Source organism: Eleutherodactylus coqui, chromosome 10, assembly GCF_035609145.1.
Source record: "Eleutherodactylus coqui strain aEleCoq1 chromosome 10, aEleCoq1.hap1, whole genome shotgun sequence".
Lineage (NCBI taxonomy): Eukaryota > Metazoa > Chordata > Amphibia > Anura > Eleutherodactylidae > Eleutherodactylus > Eleutherodactylus coqui.
Window position 1 is genome coordinate 70,262,147 of NC_089846.1, and position 26,164 is coordinate 70,288,310.

The window sequence follows — 26,164 nt, forward strand, 5'->3', positions numbered from 1 at the left end:
TTAACCCCCCCCAGCAGCAGCAGTAGTATTAATTAACCCCCCCCAGCAGCAGCAGCAGTAGTATCTAATTAACCCCCCCCCCAGCAGCAGTAGTATTAATTAACCCCCCCCCAGCAGCAGTAGTATTAATTAACCCCCCCCAGCAGCAGTAGTATTAATTAACCCCCCCCAGCAGCAGTAGTATTAATTAACCCCCCCCAGCAGCAGTAGTATTAATTAACCCCCCCCAGCAGCAGTAGTATTAATTAACCCCCCCCAGCAGCAGTAGTATTAATTAACCCCCCCCCAGCAGCAGTAGTATTAATTAACCCCCCCCAGCAGCAGTAGTATTAATTAACCCCCCCCCCAGCAGCAGTAGTATTAATTAACCCCCCCCAGCAGCAGTAGTATTAATTAACCCCCCCCCAGCAGCAGTAGTATTAATTAATCCCCCCAGCAGCAGTAGTATTAATTAACCCCCCCCAGCAGCAGTAGTATTAATTAACCCCCCCCAGCAGCAGTAGTATTAATTAACCCCCCCCAGCAGCAGTAGTATTAATTAACCCCCCCAGCAGCAGCAGTAGTATTAATTAACCCCCCCCAGCAGCAGCAGTAGTATTAATTAACCCCCCCAGCAGCAGCAGTAGTATTAATTAACCCCCCCCCAGCAGCAGCAGTAGTATTAATTAACCCCCCCCCCAGCAGCAGTAATATTAATTACCCCCCCCAGCAGCAGTAATATTAATTACCCCCCCCAGCAGCAGTAATATTAATTACCCCCCCCAGCAGCAGTAATATTAATTACCCCCCCCAGCAGCAGTAATATTAATTACCCCCCCCAGCAGCAGTAATATTAATTACCCCCCCCAGCAGCAGTAATATTAATTACCCCCCCCCAGCAGCAGTAATATTAATTACCCCCCCCCCCCCCCGCAGCAGTAATATTAATTACCCCCCCCCCCCCGCAGCAGTAATATTAATTACCCCCCCCCCCCCCCGCAGCAGTAATATTAATTACCCCCCCCCCCGGCAGCAGTAATATTAATTACCCCCCCCCCCCGGCAGCAGTAATATTAATTACCCCCCCCAGCAGCAGTAATATTAATTACCCCCCCCCAGCAGCAGTAATATTAATTACCCCCCCCCAGCAGCAGTAATATTAATTACCCCCCCCCAGCAGCAGTAATATTAATTACCCCCCCCCAGCAGCAGTAATATTAATTACCCCCCCCCAGCAGCAGTAATATTAATTACCCCCCCCCAGCAGCAGTAATATTAATTACCCCCCCCAGCAGCAGTAATATTAATTACCCCCCCCAGCAGCAGTAATATTAATTACCCCCCCCAGCAGCAGTAATATTAATTACCCCCCCCAGCAGCAGTAATATTAATTACCCCCCCCAGCAGCAGTAATATTAATTACCCCCCCCAGCAGCAGTAATATTAATTACCCCCCCCAGCAGCAGTAATATTAATTACCCCCCCCCAGCAGCAGTAATATTAATTACCCCCCCCCAGCAGCAGTAATATTAATTACCCCCCCCAGCAGCAGTAATATTAATTACCCCCCCCAGCAGCAGTAATATTAATTACCCCCCCAGCAGCAGTAATATTAATTACCCCCCCCAGCAGCAGTAATATTAATTACCCCCCCCAGCAGCAGTAATATTAATTACCCCCCCCAGCAGCAGTAATATTAATTACCCCCCCCAGCAGCAGTAATATTAATTACCCCCCCCAGCAGCAGTAATATTAATTACCCCCCCCCAGCAGCAGTAATATTAATTACCCCCCCCAGCAGCAGTAATATTAATTACCCCCCCCAGCAGCAGTAGTATTAATTACCCCCCCCAGCAGCAGTAGTATTAATTAACCCCCCCCCAGCAGCAGTAGTATTAATTAACCCCCCCCCCCAGCAGCAGTAGTATTAATTAAACCCCCCCCCCAGCAGCAGTAGTATTAATTAACCCCCCCCCCCAGAAGCAGTAGTATTAATCAAGCCCCCCCCCAGCAGCAGTAGTATTAATTAAGCCCCCCCCGCAGCAGTAATATTAATTAAGCCCCCCCCGCAGCAGTAATATTAATTAAACCCCCCCCCCGCAGCAGTAATATTAATTAAACCCCCCCCCCGCAGCAGTAATATTAATTAAACCCCCCCCCCCCCCCCGCAGCAGTAATATTAATTAACCCCCCCCCAGCAGCAGTAATATTAATTAACCCCCCCCCAGCAGCAGTAATATTAACCCCCTCCAGCACCAATATCAACCCCCCCGCCCCGCAGCAGTAATATTAACCCTCCCCAACCCATATACTTACCTCTTCCCTGCTGTTAGCGCCGCTCTCCTTCTGCTCGCGCTGAGCTCTGCTACACACTGATGTCAGTGTGTAGCTCGGCACTCTTCCTCCCTGAGTCCTCTCCTGCGGAACTGAAGAGCAGGGGACCCGGGGAGGAGGATCCTGGCTGCACACTGACGTCAGTGTGCGCTGGGAACAGCCGTAATAGCGTGATTACCAGCAGGGAGCTGCGGCACCCCAGCTGGTAATCGCTGCAGTGGTGAGCGGCGTCGGCACGCTGCGGGCCACATAACACGAGGCAGCGTTTTTGTTTTTTTTTTCTCCATTTCACTCCACTTAGAATTTTTTAAATTTTTCAGTACATTATGTAGTACTTTTAATAGAACCATTGAAAAATACACTCATCCCACAAAACACAACAAGCCCTCAGACAGCGACGTGAATGGATAAATAAGAGTTACGAGTTTTTAAAAATGGCAAGGAAAAACAGACCACGTACTTAATGGGTTAATTGTGAGCGTAGTTTTGTACAAGAAATAAAGACTTTAAATATTTTCTCTTCCCTTCCCAGTGAAATCAAAGTCCATTCATAGACTGCTTTCGATGGAGAACATGGAGGAGGTACAAAACCACTTTCTACAATTCTTTTCTGTCTCGTCAGTTTCACAGGTCCTAGAAGTCCCTTGTAATTGTTGGCTTTATTGTAAGAAGATTTAGACACTTTTCTTTTGTATTTTGAAACTTGAAGATTTGTTGTAACTTACCATACAACTCCAATTAGTTAGAACTGGTTTAACCCCTTGAGTGGCACGCCCGGAAATTTTCCGGGACGAGCTCCACTGCTCATAGAGACATAGCCCGGAAGATTTCCAGGCTATGTATCACTATGGGAGCTGCAGAGCACAATGCCACAAGCTGTGACAGTGTGCTCTGTCTGCACAGTCCCAGAGAGAACAAAGCAAGCGCTTTGAAAAACCAGCAGAAGATATTGCCGATATGCCGGCAAGCTCCTGCTTTGTTTACAGGTTGCCATAGAGACCATCGGCTTGTCAGAAGCAAGCCGATGGTCTCTGTGGCAGGGAGAGCTTGGTGCTTGGCTGTGAGAGGACAGCTAGGTACCTGCTCTTACAGCAGAGATCAGAGAAAACCTCCGATCTCTGCTGTTAACCCTTTACATGCTGCAGTCTATGTGACTGCAGCATGTAAAGGGCTGTCACTGCAGCATGTAAAGGGCTGTCACTATCGGACCCCCGGAATGTGTTCAGGGGGTCCTGATGGGTCCCTGTGGAAGTCCCCTAAAGGGGGGGGGGGGAAAATTATAAAAAAATAATAAAAACACTTGTCTCCCTTTACTTTGTAAAAAATCAAAAATACAATCACCCATGTGGTATCCATACGTCGTAATGACCCAGAGAAGGAAGTTAATACATTATTTAACCCCTTCATGACATGGCCCCTTTTTTTCTTTTTTCCCCATTTCTTTTTTTCCTCCCCCTGTTTAAAAAAAATCACAACTTGTCCCGCAAAAAACAAGCCCTCATATGGCCATGTCAATGGAAAAATGAAAAAGTTATGGCTCTTGAGACGCAACTGCAAAATTAGTTGAAATTCGGTGATTAGACCATTTAAAAAAACCTGCCCTGGTGGGCACGACAGGATGCTAGGAAACCCGGCACTCAAGGGGTTAAAGGAGGATTGTCTTCCTTACTTTTCCATGAAGTTATAGCTACAAGGTGCCATGCATTTATTCCCCGTGAAGATTGCTGCTCCGTTGCATGACTGTCGGTGTTGTGTTGTGGCCTGACATGACTGCAGCATGGCAGACGGAAAAAAAATCAACTAGGTTGGTTTTTGGTCACATAAAACTTATCTGCATTCGACTTGCCTGGTAACTGTCTGCAACTTCGCTGTTCGATTCCATTGAAATTACAGTTCTGCAACTGTTTGGGACAAATTACACAATTTGTTTTGGTTGTGCAAATCTGAGATTTTGTCACCATGTATCTCTAGCCTTTGTTAAAGTTGTAGTCTCACTAGTGGTATTTCATTCTTTATTGCATACAGCACTATAAAATAAAGTTCTATTCGCGTCTCTAAGATCCTAGGACGCTCCGCAATGCAGAGGCTCTGTATGGAGACACGGGGGGGGGGGGGGGGGTGCGCCCCTGGGGGGGTGCGCCCCTCCCAGAATGGAATGAGATTACGGGTTTATTATTTTATAGCTCTGTAAGACCAAAAGGCCTTTTTAATCCAAATTCTCTATAATATTAAAGTAAGATACACACCACGTGATGCCTGTATTTTCAAGGGAAAAAATGGATAACCCCTTTAAGGATAATTTTTCATACACCATCTTAAATAAAAAAAAAAATGGAAAATTGCAAGAAACTTGTTTTACAGGCGTTTTCCGGCACTAATCCGATGTCCTACCTTCAGGATAGCTCATCAATGGTTAATATAGTAGTAAATCTGCTGCCGCTTAGAACCCCCGACGGTCAACTTATTGAAGGGACAGCGGTGACTGCCGCTGTCGCTTCAGACCATACATTGTATAGCGGCCCTGACTGGTATTGTAGTTCAATCCGAATTGATTGGAATCGGACATAGTTGCTATCATACCATGTTATTGGTGAACGGGACATGACGTCACATGCCTGAGGAGAGGCTGCAGTGGCCACCCGAGTGCCCCTGGCTGGTTGGAATTTCTGGTGTCTGTTCCCAACTGATCAGCTATTGATGGCTGCTCCACTCTTCTACAGTAATGAGTTAAGGTGGTAGATGGGACAATTAACGTTCAGGCCCCTTGATCACCATGCATCTGAAGGCCTTTTATTTTTTTGTTTTGTAAATTCTCCTTTTCAATAGGTTTTGTTTGTACAAAGAATGTCAGGGGGAATTTATCGCTGACAGTGCAGCAGAATTCTACCAGAAAAGAGTGTCATTTACTCGTTTTCCACAAAAACTTGTTCCTGCTTTCTTTATGCTGCAATTTGCTGGCAGTTTTCTGTAGTTGGTACCACCTCCCTTGGTGCAACTAATTTACTAGCCTTGACACCAGAAGCTGGAATACATTATGGTGAAAACCTATATTGGCTAATAGATGCTCCCACATGATCTTGTGTGCTTTTGCTTTAAAGGCAGATCAGAACTACTTTTTAGTTTCATTCTAGATTTTTTTTTTTTTTTGGGCATTCACTTTAGCTGTCAGGGCTTTTGACCATGTTACCCTTTTTTTTTTTTTCTTTTAATTAATTTTTTTAAAGCAAGGACAGCTTTTTTACTTTAGAAATTTAGTAATAAAACCTGAATCACCAATGAAGGAAATCCTTTTAATCCCCTATTACTTTCTTAAAGTAGACGGCTGGTACTCTTTCAAAATACTAGTTTCTATAGCGAAGTATGTGCTGTCATGATGGACTCATGGAAAAGGAATTATCGGTAAGAAATAATTCTAGGCTTTCAATAGCTTCCATCCTGACAGCACACATGGAGGTTGCCCCGCCTGAGCTCATTGGGACTGGAAGAGGAGAGTTCTTAAGGCCACCTCCCACAATCTATCTCCAGTGTTCTTCCTGTTCCAAACGGACACAGAGGGGAGTTCTCCGTGCCGAGGATGGAAGCTAGGAGCAGTCTGTGACCGGAGTGTTTTACTCACTGGGGCATGGGTAACTGGCCAGGTCCGAGCGGTCAAGGGCTGTGGCACCATCCAGGAGTTGGCACCAGCGATCCGGAGCGCCAGCGACGGTAGTGGGATCCGTGGCAGGTGCTGCTGCACTGCGCCTCAATCCTGTCATCTAGCGGCGGCCGGCTTTCTGTGAGGTGGTGCCTCATCGTGCGTGATGACACACGCAACGGACAGAGTTCTCAGTGCCGGAGCTTGGGCAAAGATTTTTTTACTCGCACCAGGAGTCCAGAATCCAGCCTACTCAGGAGCAGTGGCGACTTCCTGTGATGAAGCGGAGCTGTGTTGTATGCCTGGCGGCATCTTTGCACAAAAATTGAGAGCAGTTAGAAGGCCGCGGGACCCACGGCAGGTGCAAATGCATCGTGCGCTTAGGTCCCGGCGTCCAGTGGCGGCCGGCTCCTAGTGATGACCCTGCACCGCCTCGTATGCAAGGACGTCAGACGCACGCGGCGTTTGCGTCCCCATGAAGATATGGGAACCGCGGCAAATGCTTCTGCATGTTGCGCCTAGGTCCCGGTAATTAGCGGCTTGCTCCGAGGGGATGCAGCGCTGCACCATGCGTGTTGATGGATGAACTCTAGTGGTATCAGCGCGCCAATTTCAAAGTAGGGTGTTTTGGATTTGAATCCCCAAGAGTGTTTCCTGCGGGATACAAGCTCTGCATCTCCTCCTAACGCTATGGAGAGCATGGAGGTAGCAGGGGAAATCTACAAACTGTGAGCATGGTATATGATATATAAAGGCGATCACCTGTTGTTGCAGGATGAAGCTCCATAGTCAAGCCATGGTGAGTAGTTCTCTGGAACAGAAACTCATGGTATATGATTGATAGAATGGCAATCGCCTGTTATTGCAGAATGAAACTCCATAGCAAAGCCATGGTGAGTAGTTCACTGGAACAGAAACTCATGGTATATGATTGATATAATAGCAATCACCTGTTATAGGATGAAGCTCAATAGCCAAGTCATCGTGTGTAGTTCACTAGAACAGAAACTCAGTCTACGATTTGGTATAATAGCAATCACCTGTTATTGCAGGATGGAAATCCATAGTCAAGACTTGGGGAAGTCTAATCAGGGCGGAGCTGAAGTAATCTCAGCGAGAACTAGCCTCTAACCCCAGCCGGGTCCCTCTAGACCAGCAGATAACATAGTAACATAGTATGTAAGGCCGAATGAAGACAATGTCCATCTAGTCCAGCCTGTCTATCCTACTGTGTTGATCCAGAGGAAGGCAAAAAACCCCAAGGCCAGAAGCCAATTAGCCCTTTTGGGGGAAAAATTCCTTCCCCACTCCCTAATGGCAATCGGACTGTTCCCTGGATCAACCCCTAATAGTTCCTACCTGCCTACAGTTAGGGCCAGAAATATTTGGACAGTAACACAATTTTCGCGAGTTGGGCTCTGCATGCCACCGCATTGGATTTGAAATGAAACCTCTACAACAGAATTCAAGTGCAGATTGTAACGTTTAATTTAAAGGGTTGAGCAAAAATTTTTGATAGAAAATGTAGGAATTGTACACATTTCTTTACAAACACTCCACATTTAAGGAGCTCAAAAGTAATTGGACAAATAAACATAACCCAAACAAAATATTTTTTGGTTCAATATTTTGTTGCAAATCCTTTGGAGGCAATCACTGCCTTAAGTCTGGAACCCATGGACATCACCAAACGCTGGGTTTCCTCCTTCTTAATGCTTTGCCAGGCCTTTACAGCCGCAGCCTTCAGGTCTTGCTTGTTTGTGGGTCTTTCCGTCTGAAGTCTGGATTTGAGCAAGTGAAATGCATGCTCAATTGGGTTAAGATCTGGTGATTGACTTGGCCATTGCAGAATGTTCCACTTTTTTGCACTCATGAACTCCCGCGTAGCTTTGGCTGTATGCTTGGGGTCATTGTCCATCTGTACTGTGAAGCGCCGTCCGATCAACTTTGCAGCATTTGGCTGAATCTGGGCTGAAAGTATATCCCGGTACACTTCAGAATTCATCCGGCTACTCTTGTCTGCTGTTATGTCATCAATAAACACAAGTGACCCAGTGCCATTGAAAGCCATGCATGCCCATGCCATGACGTTGCCTCCACCATGTTTTACAGAGGATGTGGTGTGCCTTGGATCATGTGCCGTTCCCTTTCTTCTCCAAACTTTTTTCTTCCCATCATTCTGGTACAGGTTGATCTTTGTCTCATCTGTCCATAGAATACTTTTCCAGAACTGGGCTGGCTTCTTGAGGTGTTGTTCGGCAAATTTAACTCTGGCCTGTCTATTTTTGGAATTGATGAATGGTTTGCATCTAGATGTGAACCCTTTGTATTTACTTTCATGGAGTCTTCTCTTTACTGTTGACTTAGAGACAGATACACCTACTTCCCTGAGAGTGTTCTGGACTTCAGTTGATGTTGTGAACGGGTTCTTCTTCACCAAAGAAAGTATGCGGCGATCATCCACCACTGTTGTCTCCCGTGGACGCCCAGGCCTTTTTGAGTTCCCAAGCTCACCAGTGAATTCCTTTTTTCTCAGAATGTACCCGACTGTTGATTTTGCTACTCCAAGCATGTCTGCTAACTCTCTGATGGATTTTTTCTTTTTTTTCAGCCTCAGGATGTTCTGCTTCACCTCAATTGAGAGTTCCTTTGACTGCATGTTGTCTGGTCACAGCAACAGCTTCCAAATGCAAACCCACACACCTGGAATCAACCCCAGACCTTTTAACTACTTAATTGATTACAGGTTAACGAGGGAGACGCCTTCTGAGTTAATTGTAGCCCTTAGATTCCATTGTCCAATTACTTTTGGTCCCTTGAAAAAGAGGAGGCTATGCATTACAGAGGTATGATTCCTAAACCCTTTCTCCGATTTGGATGTGGAAACTCTCATATTGCAGCTGGGAGTGTGCACTTTCAGCCCATATTATATATAAAATTGTATTTCTGAACATGTTTTTGTAAACGGCTAAAATAAAACTTGTGTCACTGTCCAAATATTTCTGGCCCTAACTGTATATACCAGGATTGACACTTAACCTAATATTTATACCCTGTAATATCCTTCTTCTCCAGAAAGACATCAAGTCCCCTTTTAAACTCCTCTATGGATTTTGCCATCACCACTTCCTCCCGTAGAGAGTTCCACAGTCTAACTGCTCTTACAGTAAAGAATCCCCTTCTATGTTGGTGATGAAACCTACTTTCCTCTAATCGTAGCGGATGTCCTCTTGTTACTGTCGTGGTCCTGGGTGTAAACAGATCGCGGGAGAGATCCATGTGTTGTCCCCTCATGTACTTATACATGGTTATTTGGGCGCCTCTTAACCTTCTTTTTTCTAGAGTAAATAGTCCCAATTTGGATAGCCTCTCTGGGTATTCCAGTCCCGTCATTCCATGTATTAGTTTAGTTGCCCTTCTTTGAACCCCCTCAAGCACTGTGACATCTTTCCTGAGCACCGGTGTCCAGAATTGTACGCAGTATTCCATGTGAGGCCTGACTAGTGCCTTATATAATGGAAGGATAATGTTCTCGTCCTTCGCCCCTATACCTCTTTTAATGCACCCCAAGACTTTATTTGCCTTTGCAGCAGCTGACTGGCATTGGTTACTCCAGTGTAGTCTATTATCCACTAATTCCCCCAGATCCTTTTCCATATCACTTTTCCCTAGTGGTACCCCATTAAGTGAATATTTGTGACATCCGTTCCTCCTGCCCATGTGCATAGTCTTACATTTTTCAACATTGAACTTCATTTGCCATTTTTCTGCCCAAGCCCCAGCTTATCCAGGTCCGTTTGTAGCCGCACATTGTCCTCCGTTGCATTAATTATATTGTATAATTTTGTGTCATCTGCAAATATTGATATTTTGCTGTGCAGCCCCTCTATCAGGTCATTGATAAATATGTTGAACAGAGTGGGGCCTAGTACTGAACCCTGTGGCACCCCGCTAGCGACTGTGGTCCAATCAGAGTATGAGCCATTTATTACCACCTTCTGCTTTCTATCATTGAGCCAATTTTTTACCCACTTACACATGTTTTCGCCCAGTCCGAGCTGCCTCATTTTGTATATTAGCCTATTATGTGGCACGGTGTCAAAGGCTTTAGAGAAGTCCAGATATACAAGATCAATAGATTCTCCCTGGTCCAGCTTAGAGCTTACTTCATCGTAGAAACTGATCAGATTTGTCTGACATGAGCGACCCTTCATGAATCCCGCAGCGGTATTTCCGCCGCTGAAAGTCTGCATAGGAGTGCATTACAATACGCACTCCTATGCAGACGGCCGCGGTTTCGCCGCGCGAAATCTCGTGTGGCAAACAAACCGCGGCATATCCTATTTTTGTGCGGGGCTCGCACTCACCCTGCTGCCGGCTACGGACTGCGCATGCGCCGGCTGCGCGGCAGCAGGCACATAAAAGAGCCGGGGCCGCCAGGCGCGGGTGAGTACGCGCTCGTCACTGCAGGCTCTCGGGTCGGGTCCCGCGGCGAGAATTCTCGCCGCTGGATCCGGCCCGCTCGTCTGCAGGCGGCCGAATTCATTACTACAGATTTTGCATTCTTAGATCCTGCATTGGCAAGAAATACTACCCATCTCCCTCTACAAATTTGCCTGTGAAGCTCTGTGCTGTGTGTTGGGACGCCTCCTACCATGCCTACTTCCTGTAGTCATAGCAACCAGTGACTCCATCCGCAGCTGCACTGCGGATGTACTGCGTGAAAAAACGCACCCATTCACTTGTATTGGAGGCTTCACGCACAGAATCCGACCCAAATTAGAACAGATCGCAGATTTTTTCACACGTGTGAAAAAACGCGATACAAATCCGTCCGTCTGGGGACAACTGCGGATCCTCATAGGAGTATATTGGCTGCGGTCTGGGGCAGATAATGTGCCTAAAATAACGCGCTGGAAATTCCGTTCGTGTGCAGGCACCCTAAAGTTTAGTTTCTTTGTTGCTCCCTGATAAGGCTTCCTATTGATTGACAGCTGGAAGTTGATTATATTGTGGTCACTGTTCCCCAAGTGCCCCTCAACCTGCACCCCCTTTATACGTTCCGGTTTGTTAGTTAGTACTACCGTGTTTCCCCGAAAATAAGGCACCCCCTGAAAATAAGACACCCACTGAAATTTGCAGAAGTCCCAAATATAAGGCACCCCCCGATAGTAAGGCATAGTAAAGTGTGCGGGCAAGTCAAGAGGCCTGTCCCCTGCTGCCATCCCCGTTGTCTCCTACCTCCAGATGTATAGGTAGATCTGCAGACAGTCTGCTGTTATCCTGTCCCTGCTGTGCTGTACGAGTGTGCTGTTGTGAGCTCCCCTTGCTGGCTAGAAAAGTCCATACTGTATGTTCTGTTCCTGCTGTACATGTCTGCTGTGATGAGCTCCCCCTGGTGGCCAGAAGCTGCAATACCATCCCTGCTTACAAGTGGTACAGGAACTTCTGTCTGCAGACAGGTACGTTACTTTACAACCCTTATTTTTTTATGGCTCTGTGTGTGAGTCAGGCAACCTGTGTGTGATTCTTAAGGCTGGGTTCTCACAGAGCATATTTCCAGAGGAAATCTCATTTTGTCCACAGTGATAAACAGTGAGATTTCCGCCGGGAAAGCGCTGCTTCAAAACCCACGGCACTCAGCCGCTTGTTTTAAAGCGACCTGGCTGCACGCTTTTCCGTTTCTGTGGCCGGTGAATCCGCACCACAACACCGGCTTCTCCCAGCTTTGTCGTGACTGATTTGCTGTCCCATGTGGACGAGATTTCTGAGAAATTTCGTTCACAAAGCTGGCCAATTGAGGGATTAGCGGCCACAGACGGATTTGCCGCGGCGAAATAAGACACCCCCTGAAAATAAGACGTAGCGCATATTTGGGAGCAAAAATTTATATAAGACGCGTCTTATTTTCGGGGAAACAGGGTAGGTCCAGAATGGCCCTCCCTCTTGTTGGTTCCTGCACAAGTTGGTTCAGGTAATTGTCTTTAATTACTCTCAAGAACTTATCACCCCTGTGAGATTTGCAGGTTTCGTTCTCCCATGTTATATCTGGGTAATTAAAGTCCCCCATGATAATTACTTCGTTTCGCTTTGACACCTCTTCTATCTGCCTTAGTAGTAAGTTTTCAGTTTCTTTTGTTGCTTTTGGTGGTCGATAGAAGACCCCTATCAGGATTTTGTTATTTTTTTCCTCCCTGTATTTCTACCCACAGAGTTTCCACCTGTTCGTCTCCTACCCCTATATCCTCCCGTAGCCTCGGCTTCAAGTTCGATTTGACGTACAGACATACCCCTCCCCCTTTCTGGTTCCTTCTGTCCCTTCTGAAGAGATTGTACCCCTGCAAAGGGGTTGTCCCGCGCCGAAACGGGTACTAACCCCACCCCCTGCTCGACCCCCATTCCCTTTGCTTGGACCCGGATCGCTAGTTACACTGGCTACCCCACTATTTCTCATTTTACACCCCCCCCCCCAGTCCCTATTTTAAACACTCCTCTAGCCTTCTAGCCATCTTTTCCCCCAGCACAGCTGCACCCTCCCCATTAAGATGCAGCCCGTCCCTCCGGTAGAGCCTGTAGCCGACAGCAAAGTCAGTCCAGTTCTCCAGGAACCCAAATCCCTCCTTACACCAACTCCGGAGCCACTTGTTTACCTCCCTAAGATCCTGCTGCCTTTCTAGTGTGGCTTTAGGTACAGGTAGTATTTCCGAGAAAACTACCCTGGAGGTCCGCGCCCTAAGCTTGGACCCTAGGTCCCTGAAATCATTTTTGAGGGCCCTCCATTGACCTCTAACTTGTTCATTGGTGCCAACGTGCACCATGACCGCTGGATCCTCACCAGCCCCTCCCAGTAATCTGTCAATCCGATCCGCGATGTGTCGAACTCGAGCGCCAGGAAGACAACACACCGTTCGACGATCCCGGTCTTTATGGCAGATTGCCCTCTCTGTCCCCCTAATAATTGAGTCCCCCACCACTAGAACCTGTCTAGCCTGCCCTGCGCTCCCCGTCCCTGTCTCACTGGAGCAGTCATCCCCCTGGCGTTCAGAGGGCATGTCGTGCTGCAGCGGTGCTGGCTCTGTAATGGCATTGGGGCCTGTATAAGGGCCTGTATTTATGAGCATCCTGAGGGGAGGTGGCACTATATCTTAAGCTGGATTAAAACACATGTCTAACATAACAGGAGTACCAAAGTTTAGCTCGACAGTTCCTTACTCTCTACATTAAAGGGAACATATTATATAATCTATAAAGATCCAGCTAGTAGACCTGATACCTGTGATACTAGAGTCACAGATACACAGACAGAACTTTAAATTTAACAGCTAAAGCAGAAAGGAGCAACTTTGTAAAAGGCTGACAAGCTTCCATAGACTTTTAAAAATGAAGTGCATATAATTAATTTACAAGCGACCACCTTGTTCAGGCCCAGCTGAAAGACGTCATGAAATCGTATGAGACTGCATGTATTCTCCTAGAAACCATTATAGTAGCCACCTTGGTGGCACGCCTAGTGTGCCTGTGGCCCTCATAGCTAGGACTATCTGAAGCTGGCAGGTGCCGCAGCAGAGCCATACTTTTCACAAAAAAAAGAACAGCCGGACCAGGGTTGTATGCATTGCACAGCGTTGTCAAAAGGCCCTAGTTCCTGTCATTGTCTTTTTAGGCGATATGGACACTGATTCTGCTGGCCTCAGGCAGGACCTTTTTTTGTCTTGAGGTCCAGTGTCCTGTCATTGTCTTTTTAGGCGATATGGACACTGATTCTGCTGGCCTCAGGCAGGACCTTTTTTTGTCTTGAGGTCCAGTGTTCTGTCAGGAGATCCTCTGCACGAAGCTGATGGCCTGGCTACTGAACGACAGAGACTGAGAAACCAATGACTATCGTCCAGGATAATACACACTCTTAAGGGTTGAAAGAAATCTACCTCTAATATATATGAGACTCTGGAGGAAATTCTGCAACTATTAGGGAGCAGATAGTCTAGATCCCAGCAGCCTGGACCTTACAAGATCTGGAATCCTATTTTAGGGTTAGACAGCCTCTATGAACATCTCTTTGAGGCCCATACATTCAGTATAACGGAAAGACCTATCCATCAAAGTAGCCTTGCTGGTAGTTATTACAACCCCTGGGTGGATTGGTGAGATATAGGAATTATCTTGTAGAGTCCTACTTAAAGGGGTTGTCCCGAGGCAGCAAGTGGGTCTGTACACTTCTGCATGGCCATAATAATGCACTTTGTAATGTACATTGTGCATTAATTATGAGCCATGCAGAAGTTATAAAAAGTTTTATACTTACCTGTTCCGTTGCTGGCGTCCTCGTCTCCATGGTGCCGACTAATTTTCGCCCTCCGATGGCCAAATTAGCCGCGCTTGCGCAGTCCGGGTCTTCTGCAGTCTTCTATGGGGCTCCGTGTAGCTCCGTGTAGCTCCGCCCCGTCACGTGCCGATTCCAGCCAATCAGGAGGCTGGAATCGGCAGTGGACCGCACAGAAGAGCTGCGGTCCACGGAGGAAGAGGCCATCTTCAGCGGTGAGTAGAGAAGTCACCGGAGCGCGGGGATTCAGGTAAGCGCTCCGGTGAGCTTTCTTTACCTCCCTGCATCGGGGTTGTCTCGCGCCGAACGGGGGGGGGGTTGAAAAAAAAAAAAACCCGTTTCGGCGCGGGACAACCCCTTTAAAGGTGCTTGACGATAGGATACTCATGAGACTAGACTTATTTCTCTATCCTAAAGCGGTGTCGACGTTCCACACAGAACAGGGCATAATTCTGCCTTCCGTCAGGTTTTTTAAAATGACAAAACGGCGCTTGTGCAGTTTTGACGTCCGACTGCAGTTCTGACTTGTTCACAGGTCTCACAAACCTTTAAAAAAAAATAATCAGATAACTTATTCTTTAAATGTCAGAATGAGGGAATGAGCATCTGAAGATACCTTTGCTGAATGGATTAAAACCTTTCCGGGAGCATCTAAAGCCAGAGATCTGCCTTCCCCTGAGGGGTTGAGAGCCCACACTACAAGGGCTCTCGCTTCCTCATTGGCTGAACGTAGTGAAGCTTTACAGCACATTTGTAAATCTGAAACGTGATGTAACATCCACACATGGTCTAAGCATTATCGCTTGAATCTCTATACTGATAGGGAGCTGGCCTTTGGGCGGAAGGTCCTTCAGGCAGTCCCACCCCACCCTCCCCTCCCTTCCAAAAGCTTGGTAATTTGATATACCTCCATGTGTGCTGTCAGGATGGACTCTATGGAAAGATGAATTATTTCTTACCGTTAATTCCTTTTCCATGAGTCCATCATGACAGCACATAGTTTCCCATTGTAAGTTATTGTATATTGTGCATGTAGACAGAACAGTGTGTTGGTTTTTTCAGCAACGATAAAAGACCAGGCTACGTATCCGTTGTGATGATTTGAAGTCACTGGAGATGGATGGTGGGAGGTGGCCTTAAGAACTTTCCTCTTCCTGTCCTAACGAGCTCAGGCGAGGCAACCTCCATGTGTGCTGTCAGGATAGACGCTATGGAAAGATTAGAAATATTTCTTACTGATAATTCCTTTTCCATGAGTCCATCATGACGGCACATACTTCATGTGTGCTGTCATGATGGACTCAGGGAAAAGGAATTATCGGTAAGAAATAATTCTAGTCTTTCATATACACAAGCACCTTCATACAATTTTTGTGACGAAAGTTAAACTGACATGAATTAACTTTTAATCTCAATGCTCCATCTGTTTCAGGGAAGTTCATCTGAAAAGGTCAAGTTCACAGGAACACCTCGCTCAAAAAGGTCGGTTTTGCTGTGTGTTCTTCCACCAGCAGTTTGTGTCGTTTGTGGGGTTAGTTTTATGGCTTTTATTTTTTATTTTTTTTATCATGCCTGCTGTGAGCGGTTACTACTTATCTTTTAGAGCCAAATTTTTTTTCAAAATTGTGTTTAAAAAAAATAAAATGCAGTTATTGTAAATGTTTTCGGTACCCGTGGGTTATCTGTCGTCACTCTTAATTTCACAAATTTTTGCATAGTGTGTGTGTCTTGAACTTTTTATTTTTATTTTTCCAAAGCACAAATACTGTAGTTGTATTAACCCTTTAATGACAGTCCCCCCCCCCCCCCCTTTTTTTTTCACTTTCATTTTTCCTACTTAAAAAAAAAACAACCTTTTTATCCATCGACGTCGCTGTATGAAGGCTTGTTTTTTGCGGGACGAGTTGTGTTTTTCAATGGTGCTATTTAACCCCTTAATGGCTGCCCCATCGGGAAACTACATCCTCAGCAAGTGGGCTTTAATCCTAGAGGACGTAGTTTTATGCATCCTCTTAGGATTAATGCCCACTTGCCTGAGGACGTGACAGCTCCATGCTGTCGGTGCCCGCGCAGGTAGCCGACAGCATGGAACTGTCATCACGGCAATGCGATCGGAGCTATCCAATAGATAGCGGCGATCGTGAAAAAGTTAAAAAAAAAAAAAAGTTAAAAAAAGTCAGTTTCACCTCCCCTCATGGATCGGATCCATGAGGGGAGGTGAAAATACTCACCTAAGTCGTCCCCGAAGTCCCTGTCTGCGCATGCGCGCCCGATGATTGACATCAAGCGCGTGCACAGAGGGGCTCGAGCCCCAGGAAATTTAAAATCCCTCTTCTCCTGGCTGCCATGTGTAGCCAGGAGCAGAGAGATTATACCGGGGACATGATCACTGTTAGCCAATGGATAACGGTGATCATGTAGAGTAAAAAAAAGTTTTAAAAAAAGTTAAAAAAGCTTGCGTTTCATCACCCCCCCCCCCCCCCCCCCCCCCCCCGGATCATATCCGTGAGGGAGGATGAAATGAAATGACGTACCTAAGGCCCTTACCTTAGCTTCTGCGCACATGGCCGTCGCCAAAATGGCAGGTGCTTGCGCAAAAGCTGTGGCTTGCCAGGATAATTTAAAATCTCCCTGCTCCTGGCTACAAAACTTAGCCTAGAGCCTGGAGATTTCACGGGGGGCCGCGGTGAGCGGTTCCTGATCACGTGTTCGCCGTTATCCAATGGATAATGGTGATCACGTAAAAGTAAAAAAAAGGTGAAGGTTCATCTCCCCTCACCGATGCGATCGCTGAGAGGAGATGAAACTTTTTACCGGAGGCCTCCGTATTTGCACCCCGACGCGATCTTCCTCCGTGAACTTGCCCGGATTCTGCGCATGCGACCGCCGGCAAAACACCGGACACATGCGCAGGAGACGGGGAGCCCAGGAAATTTAAAATCTCCTTGCTCCCAGCGACCAACGGTCGCCGAGAGCCTGGAGCGGTGACGGGTGGCCTCGTTGAGCGTTCCCCGGTCACGTGAAAAAAAGGTAGCGATCTACCTTTTGGCCGGCCTCACATGGCCGGATAGGAATTACGGATTCCGCATGCGTCTGATCCGTGATAATACACAGATCAATCGCATTGGATTACACAATTCCACTCACATTAGTGGGCCGGAATTGCGTAATCCACTCGCAGAAAAGAGAATGCAGCAGGTTCTATTTTACTGCGGAAATCCGCAACATAGAGCCCATTGTGCTCCATGGTCGCAGATATACCCGCAACCCATACGCAACTACCTTTGTATACGGGCTGCGGGTACCCGTGTCATCACTAAGCGACGGTGTGGAAAATGCAAAAAAAAAAAGTACTGCGCATGACCGCCTGTGTGAGTAGGCAGTTATGCGCAGTACATTACGTGGCCGTACGCAGGGTCACGGCCGGCTCACAGCTGGGATCCGCTGCGGGCCTCCGCAAGCGGATTCTACCTACGGCTGCGTGAGCCCGGCGTTATTCAGACCGCTACCTGTAATACGCAATTTACAAGAAGCCCCGGGAACGTTCGCCTTCCTGCAGTTCCAGGAGCACCTTGTTGAGCGTCTTCTGTGTGATACCGCCGCACCTCATCAAGCATACGGAGACTCGCAGAGCGCCACTTTTTACACCCCATACCCGCCACTGAGGTCAAGAAATGACCCCCAAAAAGCATGAGAGGAGGGGGGGATACACTGTTTTATTGCCCCATGTACCCATCCCAACCAGCCTCCGTAATTACCCCTGACTTCGGAAATACCACACAGTTCACATTATTACTTTTATCTAAGATTTGGGGAACGCCGAAAAGGGCACGGAGGGGAGGGGGGGGGGATATTTTTAGGGAGTCAATTTTTATTCCGTACAAATGAATAATGGGGCCTGGGATTTATTCAGTTGTGCCCTGCAATCCAACGGGTGTTCCCTGCATTACAGGCTTTGCCATGTGTCCTTTAAGTAGATTAGGGCCACAAGGGGTATGTTTTTGAACACGGGACAAACGGGGGTATCTATTTTGGGGTGAAGGTCTTCATTCCTATGTACACTGTACAAAAAAAACAGTTTTTAAATTAACAAAATTGCCAAAAAAATGAAAATCGTAATTTTTTCCTTCTGCTTTGCTTAGATTTATTCAAATACTGTGGGGTAAAAATATGCAGTACACCCCTAGATGAATTCATTAAGGGGTCTAGTTTTTAAAATGGGGTCATTTGTGGGGGTTCTTTATCGTTTTAGACGCTCAATGGCTCTACAAGTGGGCAATGGGGCCTGGAATTTATTCAGTTGTACCCTGAAATCCAACAGGTGCTCCTTCCATTACAGGCCTAGCCATGTGTCCTTTAAGTAGATTAGGGCCACAAGGGGTATGGTTCTGAACATGGGACAAACAGGGGTATCCATTTTGGGGTGAAAGTCTTTATTCCTATGTGCGCTGTACAAAAACAACAGTTTTTAAATTGCTACAACTGCCAAAAAAATGAAAATTGTTATTTTTCTCCTCGTCATCCTGACAGCATACACCTGGAGGTTGTCTGCTGGACACCTGTTGGGACAGGAAGCGGAAAATACAAAAGGCAACTCCCACCACCGGCTCACCAGTGTCTTCCTGTCCCTACAGGACAGTCCAAGCGGAGCCTCCAGGTGTATGCTGGAGGTGAATGAAGAAAGAAGACTCCCATGCAGCCTGTCTGCCCGTGGGGGGACGACCCTCTGTTCGGGCTGGCAGGGCTTGCGCGGGTGAGACCCTACGTGGGGACCCTCACCCGCAGGATCTACCCAGCACTGTTCCCCCAGTGGGAAAATCCTCCCCCGGTACGCTGCCCAGTGGGGTTGTCGAACCGGTAGGAAGCAGCCCCGGTACCTGCAGGCTCGGACGCCGGTGTCTCCAGGGATCCACGTCTAGAGAGGTATGCCAGCAGCGCTCGGTGCGGTCCGTTCGGCGCGAGCGCAGCGCCATGTGTGTCTCCTAGGCGGCGGGTCCGGTCGGCGTCCCCACGTGTGTGCTGGTCGGCGTGCGTCCCAGTGTATGCGGCGTATCCCCCGGGTCCGGCGCGGCGGTGTGACGTCAGCGCGGCCGTGTCACGGGGGGCGGGGCCTCACTTAAAGGGGCCGTGTCGGCGCCAAATTTGAAAATTTAAAAGGACTGGATTCCTCTGCATCTCTCCTGACTGCACCTTACTGAAGATGTCAGCCAGAGAGGACGCTGAAAACAGCCTGCTGGTGAGCAGACTGCTTTGGGAGTACCGGGGAGGGAGGATTGAGACATCAGGATCTGGTGCTGGAAGTCCTTTTTGCTGTCTCCGTCTCTTAGGACAGAGATGCACAAAAGGTTAGAGAGGCCAAAAAGCGAGTGCTTGCGGCGGCTAGAACAGGGCCACACCAAGCCACTATGCGTGGACGGTACGGAGAGGTGATCCGCGAAGAGGGCTCCTCGGGCATGTTGGACATCCGATCCATGGTCCGCGAGGAGATTGAAGCCTCGCTCTCATCTCTTTCTCTGCCGCCCCCCACGAAGGGTAAGGCGGGCACGAATGGGAGAGTCAGACTCTGGGGAGGTCCTAGAAGATTCTCCTTCAGAATCCATGCCGCCCATGGAGGATGCAAGGAAGCATTTCTTTTCATCGGCAGACTTGGGTCAGCTGTTAACTGCAGTCTGGCTTAAAAGGCCAGTGCCTTATCCAGAAAAGAAGCCTGTCTGGATCTAAAGCACAGTATGCTGATGGAAGGTGGGCAACCGCCCCAGATGGGACTCGAACCCACAATCCCTGGCTCACCATGCAGGTGGAGGAAGAGGTGCCGCAGCAGCCATCCTTTCAGGATAGCCTGTTCCGGGGACTCCTACCACAGCCAAAACCGTCATTTCCAGTTAATGACATTTTTAAACAGCTGATCCTGACAGAGTGGAAACAGGCAGATCAGAAATTCTTCCTGTCCAAGGAATTCAAGGATCGGATGGTCTTCACACCGGAAGGTATCGAGTTCCTAGAAACCGTCCCTATGGTGGATCTGGCGGTCGCCAGGGTCTCAAAAAAAGAAGCCCTCGCCGTTGACATTTTCCAACTGCGGGATCCACTAGATACCAGAGTGGATTCTGCGATGAAAAAGGCCTGGGAGACCGCGGCCCTGACCGTCAAAGCCAACAGCACGGCCACATCTGGGGCGAGATCTATGTCGGTCTGGTTAGACCAACTCCAGACGCTGATTTCTCAGAGGGGCTCTAGGGAGGACATCTCCAGCTGCCTTCCCCTCCTCCAGCAGGCAACCGGCTTCCTGGCAGACGCCTCTATGGAGTCAGTGAGGTTCGGGGCCCGTTCAGCAGCCCTCTCGAACACAGCTAGGAGGGCTGTCTGGGTTAAGGCCTGGACAGGAGATAACGCCTCCAAGAATAGACTATGTTCCCTGCCCTTCCAAGGACACAGAATCTTTGGGCCTTCCTTGGATACTCTCCTAGAGAAGGCATCGGATAAGAGCCAGGGACTACCAGCGGAGAAATCGTTTAAGCGGCCTTCCTCCCCCTACCCTCCTCCCTTTGTTCCCTTTAGAGCATACAAGGGGAAAGGGAAAACCGGACGCTGGTCCTATCCCAAAGGCGGAAAGGGTGAGAATCCGCCTTCCCGGATCCTACAAGTAGGGGGTAGACTGAAGGGGTTCGCCCTTAGATGGAACAAGGTGACCTCCAATCCCTGGGCCTTGCACCTAGTCTTGGATGACTACAAAATTGAAATTTCCTCCCCTCCTCCCCGGAGATTCGTGGTCACCCCCTGCCAGTCACCTACGTCTGCTCTGGCCCTCCAGTTGGGGGTGCAAGAGCTGTTGTCCCTAGGGGCCATCACTCGGGTTCCCGCAGAAGAACTATTCAAGGGGTGCTACTCCTCCTTGTTCCTAATCAAAAAACCCAACGGATCCTATAGAACTATAATTAATCTGAAATTCCTGAATAAATCTATCGCGTATCAAAAATTTAAAATGGAATCGGCACGGTCAGCAATCCCCTTAATTGCGCCGGATAGTGTCATGGCCACCGTGGACTTAAAGGACGCATATTACCATGTCCCTATACACACAGATTCCCAGCGGTTTCTGCGGTTTGCCCTGGTGATAGATGGCTCTGTCTCTCACTTTCAATTTACGGCCTGTCGTTCGGGATTTCCTCCGCACCCCGGGTGTTCTCCAAACTGGTGTTAGAGATGGTGGCGGCACTAAGGACTGACAAGGTGTTGATTGTCCCATACCTCGACGATTTCCTGATTATAGCAGGATCAGCTTCAGAACTCCAGTTCCAGGTCAACCTCACACTCTGTCCGTTTGAGTCGTTAGGCTGGATCATCAACTCCTCTAAATCCAGTTTTCTGCCCGAGCAGAAGAAGAAGAAAATTTTTTTTTTCTGGGAGTGATTCTGGACTCACACCATCAGTGCTCATCCCTTCCCCTAGAAAGGCGAAAAAAAAGAAAAAAACAAAAAACGATCCAGGATGAGTGTCGGGCACTTTCGCTAACCACTGAAGTCTCCCTTAGGAGAGGCATGAGGGTCCTCGGCCTCATGACATCTGGCATCGGGGTAGTCCCTTGGGCCCAGTTACATTGTAGAACCCTCCAAGACTTTATCCTAAACTGGGATAAATCCCCCACCTCCCTGGATCGGAAAGTCGTCCTTACCTACAAGATAAAATCCTCCTTGGAATGGTGGATGTCTATCTCCAACCTGGCCATAGCCACGGCTTGGTACCCCGCATCCCCAGTATCCATCTTTACTGACGCAGGTGCAACTGGTTGGGGGGCCCACTTAGGCCGTCATTATGTCCAAGGGGGCTGGAACCGGGAGGAAGCTGCTCAATCCTCCAACTACAAAGAACTTTGCGCTGTCTGGAAGGCCATTCGGGGCCTCGAGACAGAGATCAGGGGTAGACACATTAAGATCTTTTCGGATAACATAACTGTGTCCCTCATCCGCCACCAGGGATCCACGCGGAACCCCCGACTCCAAGACCTGGCGGCGAAAGTTCTCAGGTGGATAGAGCAGCGGACGCCTTTCGTCACAGCGTACCACGTAAGGGGCCCAGAGAACTCCATGGCGGACCATCTTAGCTGCAGGAAGATAGACCCTGGGGAGTGGACTCTACATCCACACGCGTTCCAGCTAATTTTAGAGAGATGGGGGACACCCAAGGTGGACTTGTTCGCCTCTCGGGAGAACACCAAGTGTCCCCGGTTTTTCTCCAGGGGAGCAGACGGGGGCTCCCTGGGAATAGATGCACTATCCCAGGCCTGGGATTGGGACCGTGCATACGCCTTCCCACCTATCCCCCTGATTCCTCGGGTCCTAAGGAAAATTCAGGAGTCCCCAGGCTCCGTTATCCTGGTGGCCCCATTCTGACCCAAGAGACCCTGGTTCCCGCTCCTAGCCGCTCTCGCGACACAGGAGCCTCTACATCTGCCGCAGAGAGACGACCTCCTTCAGCAGGGTCCCCTGATATGCTCAAAGGTCCCACAGTTCAGACTGGCGGCCTGGAAGCTGAGCGGGTAAAATACCGGAGCCAGGGCCTATCAGGGAGGGGGACCACTACTTTATGTGAGAGCCTCAAGAAATCCACCAGAATTATATACACTAGGGTGTGGGATACCGTCTCTAGGTGGTTGGGGCATAGTATTCATGACCTCCAACAGCCTGACATTAACAAGATATTGGAGTTCCTACAGGTTGGATTAGATATGGGGCTAAGACCTAGTACCCTTAAGGTCCAGGTGGCCGCCCTTGGAGCCTTCTTTGACTCCCCCCTTAGGCGACCATAGGCTAATTAGGAAATATCTTAAAGGGGCAGTCAGACTCCACCCCTTTGTAAGGGAAACCATGCCCCCATGGGACCTGAACCTAGTTTTATAGGCCCTCTGCCCACACCCCTTTAAGCCCCTGGAAGATCTATCAGTTAAGATCCTCTCCTATAAGGTTGCTTGCTAGTTGCGATCACATCCGCTAGACGGATCGGGGAGATCCAATCCCTCTCTATTAGGACTCCGTATATGACCATCTTCCCAGATAAAATAGAGTTCAGGCCTGACCCCCTTTTTCCAACTGAAAGTTCTCAGACTTTCACAGGGAACAGCGAATAGTACTTCCCTCCTTCTGCCAGGAACCCCGTAACACCACGGAACAGAGGTTCCATAATCTAGATGTTAGACGAGCAATCCTGAAGTATTTGGAGGTCACATATTCCTTCAGGAAGCCTAACAAACCTCTTTATTCAATTTCAGGGTCCACGCAGAGGAGGGGCCGCTACTAAGGACTCAGCGCATTGGGTCAGGAGGGCCATAGAAGAGGCGTTCAGATCCCAGGGGATCCCACTCCCGGGCGACGTTAGAGCCCATTCCACTAGGGCGGTCGCCTGTTCCTGGGCGGAGAGAGCCCAGGCGACAACCGACCAGATCTGCAGAGCTGCCACATGGTCGAGCACTCATACCTTCACTAAACACTATCGCCTGGACCTGGGGGCCAGCCGTGATATGGCCTTTGGGCGGAAGGTGCTACAGGCAGTGGTCCCTCCCTAAAGCCCTTGGTTGTTGGCATTCCTCCAGGTGTATGCTGTCAGGATGACGAGGGGAAGACAGGAATTAGGTCCTACCTGTTAATTCCTTTTCCTGAAGTCATCCTGACAGCATAGGGGCTTTTCCCTCCCCTTGAGTTAATTTCACGTGAAGTAACGTATGGTACTATGATTGCTGTATTAAAGATGATTGGTTAAGCAAAGCCGGGTCACTGTAGTTATTTGGTACACACTGGTGAGCCGGTGGTGGGAGTTGCCTTTTGTATTTTCTGCTTCCTGTCCCAACAGGTGTCCAGCAGACAACCTCCAGGTGTATGCTGTCAGGATGACTTCAGGAAAAGGAATTAACAGGTAGGACCTAATTCCTGTCTTTTCCCCTACTGCTTTGCTTAGATTTATTCAAAAATTGTTGGGTAAAAATACACAGTACACCCCTAGATGAATTCGTTAAGGGGTCTAGTTTTCGAAATGGGGTCATTTGTGGGGTTCTGTCATTTTGGCCGCTCAAGGGCTCTACAAGTGGGCAATGGGGCCTAAATCACCTTATGCTCAATTTCTGTTCTGAAAGCCACCGACTACTCCTTTCGTTTTGGGCCCCGTTGTGCATCCAGACATAAGATTAGGGCCACAATGGGTATGTCTCTGAACACGGGAGAAACAGGGGTATCCATTTTGGGGTGTAAATCCTCATTTTCATGGGCACTATAGGAAAAGAATGTCTTTAAATTGACATATTTGCAAAAATATGAAATTTTATTTTTCTCCAAATTGAATTAATTCCTGAAAAAAACTGGTGGGGTCAAAATACTCATGAAACCCCTCAGTGAATACATTAAGAGGTGTACTTTTTAAAATGGTGTCATTTGGGGGGGGGGGGGGTGGTATCTATTATTCTGACACTCATGAGCCTTTGCAAACTTGGCTTGGTGCAGGAAAACAAAGTGTTCCTCAAAATGCTGAAAAGTAATGTTAAATTTATACGTCCTATAAATGGTTAAAAAAAAACACAAGTTTTTCAAGTGTGCTTTCAGGATAAAGTAAACAGATGGAAATATATATCTTGCACAGTATGTTTGGACATATTTGAGTTATTACAGTTGAAAATGTGAAAAAATGACAATTTTTTCAAAATGTTTTCAATATTGGTACTTTTAATAAATATACACAAATTATATCGGTCTCTTTTTACAACCAAAATGAAGTACAACATGTGGCGAAAAAACAATGTCAGAATCACTTGGATATGTAAAGCCTTTACGGAGTTATGCTATGTTGAACGACGCATGTCAGATTTCCAAAATTTGGCCTGGTCACTAAGGCGCAAACAGGCTTGTCCCTAAGGGGTTAATGTACCATATAATGTACTGGAAAACTTCTCAATTTCTAAGTGGAGTAAAATGAAAAAGAAACATTCTGCCGTTTTTCAGTGTGTTTCTATGGTACACAAACTGCAACAAAAATGACATCATAACTTTATTCTATGGGTCAGTACGATTGCTACGATACCAAACTTGTACAGTTAGTTGTTTGTTTTTTTTTTTAACTGTACTCATTTACTTTTTTAAAATTCTATTTTGCCGCCATCTTCTCCACGCAATAACTTTTATTTTTCCTTTGACGTAGTTGTGCGAGGGCTCCTTTTTAGCGGGATATCCTGTAGTTTGTTAGCACCAATTAAAATACATACGACTTTTTGATAATTTTTTATTTTTATGGGAGACCGGGTAACTGAAAGTGCATTTCTGGCGTTTTTTATTGTTGTTTTTTTTTTGGACGACGTTCACTGTGCGGGGAAAATAATGTGCAACTTTGATAGATCTGACTTTTACGGATGCGGCTATACCAAATATGTATATTTCTTTCATGATTTGTGTTTTTTTTTTTTTTACAATTAATAAAACTTTATTGATCTTATTTTCACTTTTCTTTTAAGCCCTCCCCCTGGGAGACGACAACATGCGATGCTTTGATTACCCCTGCAGTATGACATAATGCTATAGCATTACGTCATACTACGATTTGACAGGCAGTCAGAAGGCCCCCGGCTGCCCTGACACCTGCATGGCTTCCCCAGTCTCACCGCAGGTGGGGCTGTACGGAACGATTTAAATGCCGATGTCAGAATTGACAGCGGCATTTAAAGGGTTAATAGCAGTGATCGCCCGTATGGCTGGGGCCGCTGTGGGGTGTCACTACTACAGCTGGGGTATGCTTACATGTGGTGGAAATTACCATGGCAAATTCTGCAGCATTTCCGCATCCAAAAAGCAGTCATAATCTGCTCCCTATTTTGAAACGTTCCTGTCCTTCTTAATACAACGGTAAAAATCCTACATCGTGAT

At 47.6% G+C, this 26,164-nt stretch overlaps 1 protein-coding gene across 1 annotated transcript in view; it reads left to right on the plus strand.

Moving 5' to 3' along the window:
* Positions 1–26,164, plus strand: part of ATRX (ATRX chromatin remodeler) — a 263,566-nt gene that overhangs the window by 17,990 nt on the left and 219,412 nt on the right. Inside the window, exons 3-4 of the mRNA XM_066582073.1 lie at positions 2,846–2,895; positions 15,700–15,749. Coding sequence (XP_066438170.1) covers positions 2,846–2,895; positions 15,700–15,749 — 100 coding nt within the window. The remainder of the gene's footprint in view (positions 1–2,845; positions 2,896–15,699; positions 15,750–26,164) is intronic.